Below are 4,336 nucleotides of genomic sequence, written 5' to 3' on the forward strand. Positions count from 1 at the left end.
TTGTATTGTGTCCCAGGGATGGCAACCTAGTCTTCTTTCACTTTGAATTATATTCTCCAGACTACGTGGATGACTATGCCACACACTGGTTTAATAATAATAATAATTAATAAAATAATACAATTGGAGTATTGTAGTGTATGCCAGGGATGGCAACCTAGTCTTCTTTCACTTTGAATTATATTCTCCAGACTACGTGGATGACTATGCAACACACTGGTTTAATAATAATAATAATATTATTAATAATAATAAATAAAATAATACAATTGGAATATTGCATTGTGTGCCAGGGATGGCAACCCAGTCTTCTTTCACTTTGAATTATATTCTCCAGTCTATGCGGATGACTATGCCACACACTGGTTTAATAATAATAATAATAATAATAATAATAATAATAATAATAATAATAATAATAAATAAAATAATACGAAATCCAATATTAATAATAATAATAATAATAATAATAATAATAATAATAATAATAAAATAATAATACAATTGGAGTATTGTATTGTATGCCAGGGATGGCAACCTAGTCTTCTTTCACTCTGAATAACATTTTTTCAAACTACACAAATGACTATGCAACACACACTGGTTTTATTGACAGTTTATACAATTTGTGAAGGCCGTGTACATTTTTGTAAAAAATTGCATTCCGTTTTTTTCCCCCGTAAAAACAAAACAAAATCCAAAAAAAAGAAAGAGGACAAATGTACACAACAAATAGGGAACTTTGACCCCTTTGGCTGTCATTACGCTTTGTAATTAATTACTAATTATTACACAGTGCAGAAGGGAATTTTGGAAGCGGGAGCGGGGAAGAGAAGCCGGGGAAGAGACAGAAACATCCTTCATTTATTATTATATTTATAATATTTATATATTTATATGTATCATCATTATATATATATAAACATAGGGGAAACTTTGCCTTGCCGCCGGGATGGTTGCTCCACAAAGCTCTCTCTGTCTGTCCATTGACGACACATGTCCATCATGTTAATACTGATTTCTTTGACCAAGGCTGCTGTTGGGTTTTATTAAGAAGGTTCGAATAAATAAAAGCGTGAGCCTTGTCAGTCTTTTGGTGTCACCTTTCTTTCTCAAAGTGCTTCTCTTTGTCATTTTGGGACTTGCTATTTGGAGTCCAAAGGGAAACCTGGAGAAACTTCATGGAAGGACGTTGCTACTCAATATATTGGTCTCATGTCCTATGAGAAACTTGGAGAAACTTCATGGAAGGACTTTGCTACTCAATATATTGGTCCCACATCCTAGGAGAAACCTGGAGAAACTTCATGGAAGGACAACTCAATATATTGGTCTCACGTCCTATGAGAAACCTGGAGAAACTTCATGGAAGGACAACTCAATATATTGGTCTCACATCCTATGAGAAACCTGGAGAAACTTCATGGAAGGACAACTCAATATATTGGTCTCACATCCTATGAGAAACCTGGAGAAACTTCATGGAAGGACTTTGCTACTCAATATATTGGTCTCACGTCCTATGAGAAACCTGGAGAAACTTCATGGAAGGACAACTCAATATATTGGTCCCACGTCCTATGAGAAACCTGGAGAAACTTCATGGAAGGACAACTCAATATATTGGTCCCACGTCCTATGAGAAACCTGGAGAAACTTCATGGAAGGACTTTGCTACTCAATATATTGTCCTTGGTGTGTTTTGTTCCACTTTTCAACCCAATCTCAATTTGAGGAGCAAAATATTGGGAGAAATTCCTTCATTGCCCTGAAACAGAGGTTAAATATAGTTTTTGTTCACTCCCAAACATGAGAAGATACTCCCCGAAACCAATATCTTACAGAAAGGACATTTCTTGAAGCCCAAGCTGACTTGTTTGTTCCTACGTCCTTCAGCAAATCTTTCTAAAATCCCTTGTGTGGGTTTGTTCCAGGAGTGTTTAAGACTGCAAAAAGAAAATACACATTGGGCCGGATGCCTCTGGAAAGTAAGGAGACATCACACCCTGAAGTAGTTCTTGGAAGCATCACCAGATCTCAATTCTGGATGGAAACAGAGGTCCATGAATGGAGGAGAACTTTGGCCATCCATCCTTGGTCCTCTGGTGTCTTTGTCCACGTTTCATTTAAGGTAGGTGAAGGTTTCCCCCAACATCAAGTCTAGTTGAGTCCGACTCTCAAGGTTGGTGCTCATCTCCGTTTCACGTTGTCCGTAGACACCTCCAAGGTCATGTGGCCAGCATGACTCCGTGGAGCGCCTTTCCATAGACACCTCAAATATGTATATACCTCATCTCTCTCCTCTTTGGAGGTCCTTCCAAGAAGGTTGCAAGAAGTCCCCTGGTCTTGCATGGTCTTCTCTTTGGTCACTGGAGACTCGGCTGCTCCCAACCCTGCCGTCACATCACACAAGGCTTGATGTCTTGATAAGTCACTTGCTGGTGGTAGTAGGAGCCGGTGCCTCCGGAATGCATGGAAGAGGAGGCCATGGCGTTGATGGAGAAGACAAACTCCTTCCGGTCGCACATGCTGGGCGATTGAGAATGGTACCGGATGCCTGGAAGAAAAGCAGAGAGGAGATGTCAGCATGGTGCGGAGGAGGAGGATGACGAAGAAGAAGAAGAAGAAAAAGAAGAAGAGGGAGAGGGAGACGAGGAAGAGGAGGAGGTGGATTTGGAGGTGGAGGTGGAGATGGAGATGAAGATAGAGATGGAGGAAAAGATGGAGATGGAAGAGGAGATGGAGAAGAAGATGGAGATGGAGATGAGGAGGAGATGGAGATGATGAGGAGATGGAGATGGAGGAGGAGATAAAAAGATGGAGATGGAAGAGAAGATGGAGAAGTAGATGGAGATGGAGCTGAGGAGGAGATGGAGATGGAGATGGAGGAAGAGATGGAGATGGAGATGGAAGAGGAGGTGGAGAAGTAGATGGAGATGGAGGAAGAGATGGAGATGAGGAGGAGATGGAGATGGAAGAGGAGATGGAGATGGAGGAGGAGATGGAGATGGAAGAGGAGATGGAGATGGAGATGGAGATAGAAGAGGAGATGGAAATGAGGAGAAGGAGAAGGTCTGCATCAGCCTAGAGTTCAATACATATATGACTCCTTGCTGTTCACACAACTTGTTCCATGCACAAAATTATTGGCGTTGATCTTGTGTGTATGTTGTTATATGTATTTCATCAGTGTTGTATTTTATCTGTATTTCTTATATGTATTTTAATAGTGTTGTATTTTATCTGTCTTTTCTTATATGTATTTTAATAGTGTTGTATTTTATCTGTCTTTCTTATATGTATTTTAATAGTGTTGTATTTTATCTGTCTGCCTTAACCGTGTTGTACCTCACCTTGCACCACAAGGACAGGCAGGTATCAAACAAATGTATCATTATTATTATTTTTATCGTTATTGTTAGTAGCAGTAGTATTGATTATGATGAAGATAATACAGGGAGTTCCAAATGTCCCAAGGGAAAAAAAACTGATATTATATAGATAGATAGATATTTTGTACTCTCAGATATACAACCCATATTTAAAATATTTTTGAAGACATTGCAAAGGAGGTCCTCCCATTTGGAAACAATGCCACAGAAGAAACAAATACAGGCCCACACCCCTCTGGTTGCATGCATTGCAGAACAGAGCGCATGGTTCACATTTGTAGCATCTTCTTCTAGCCTGTCGAGACTACAAATCCCATTACTCCCTGGCCACCATGCAAATAATGCCGCTGGAGAAACAAATACAGGCCTACACCGCTCTGGATGTGTGCATTGCAGAACAGAGCCCATGGTTCACATTTGTAGTATACTCTGATTGCTGGTCGAGACTACAAATCCCATCACTCCCTAGCCAAACAGAGCAAATGCTCAACACAGTTTCATTGCTATGGTCTCTTCCAGCAATTTTGCAAAGAAAAGGTGGATCTAGGTTAGGAAAAGGCCTGTTGGCCATCCAAAAGTGGCTCAATTGTGCCATTTCCTTAAAGCAGAGGCAGAACTGAACCCATATATCTATATATATAAAAGGGTAATGAAATTTCGGCCGAGGACAAAACAACAAAACTACACATCCCAGAAACACTAAACTTGGCAGCACAACCCCTCATCCATGCCTCTACGTTCATACAACAACAAGAAAAGAAAAATAAAGTCCTAATTAGAGGGAGAGGAATAATTGTTTTTATCCAATTGCTGCCAGTTAGAAGGCTAAGCTCCGCCCACTTGGTCTCCTAGCAACCCACTCAGCCCAGGGGACAGGCAGAGTTAGGCCTCACTTAGGCCTCTTCCACACTGCCTATAAAATACAGATTATCTGATTTGAACTG

At 40.2% G+C, this 4,336-nt stretch overlaps 1 protein-coding gene across 1 annotated transcript in view; it reads right to left on the reverse strand.

Moving 5' to 3' along the window:
* Nucleotides 1–583: 583 nt before the first annotated feature.
* The window catches only part of foxf1 (forkhead box F1), a 26,376-nt gene continuing 22,623 nt past the window's right edge, over nt 584–4,336 (reverse strand). The window contains exon 2 of the mRNA XM_062961714.1: nt 584–2,557. Within this exon, the coding sequence (XP_062817784.1) occupies nt 2,400–2,557 (158 nt within the window). The 3' untranslated portion in view covers nt 584–2,399. The remainder of the gene's footprint in view (nt 2,558–4,336) is intronic.

Source organism: Anolis carolinensis, unplaced genomic scaffold (assembly GCF_035594765.1).
Source record: "Anolis carolinensis isolate JA03-04 unplaced genomic scaffold, rAnoCar3.1.pri scaffold_9, whole genome shotgun sequence".
Lineage (NCBI taxonomy): Eukaryota > Metazoa > Chordata > Lepidosauria > Squamata > Dactyloidae > Anolis > Anolis carolinensis.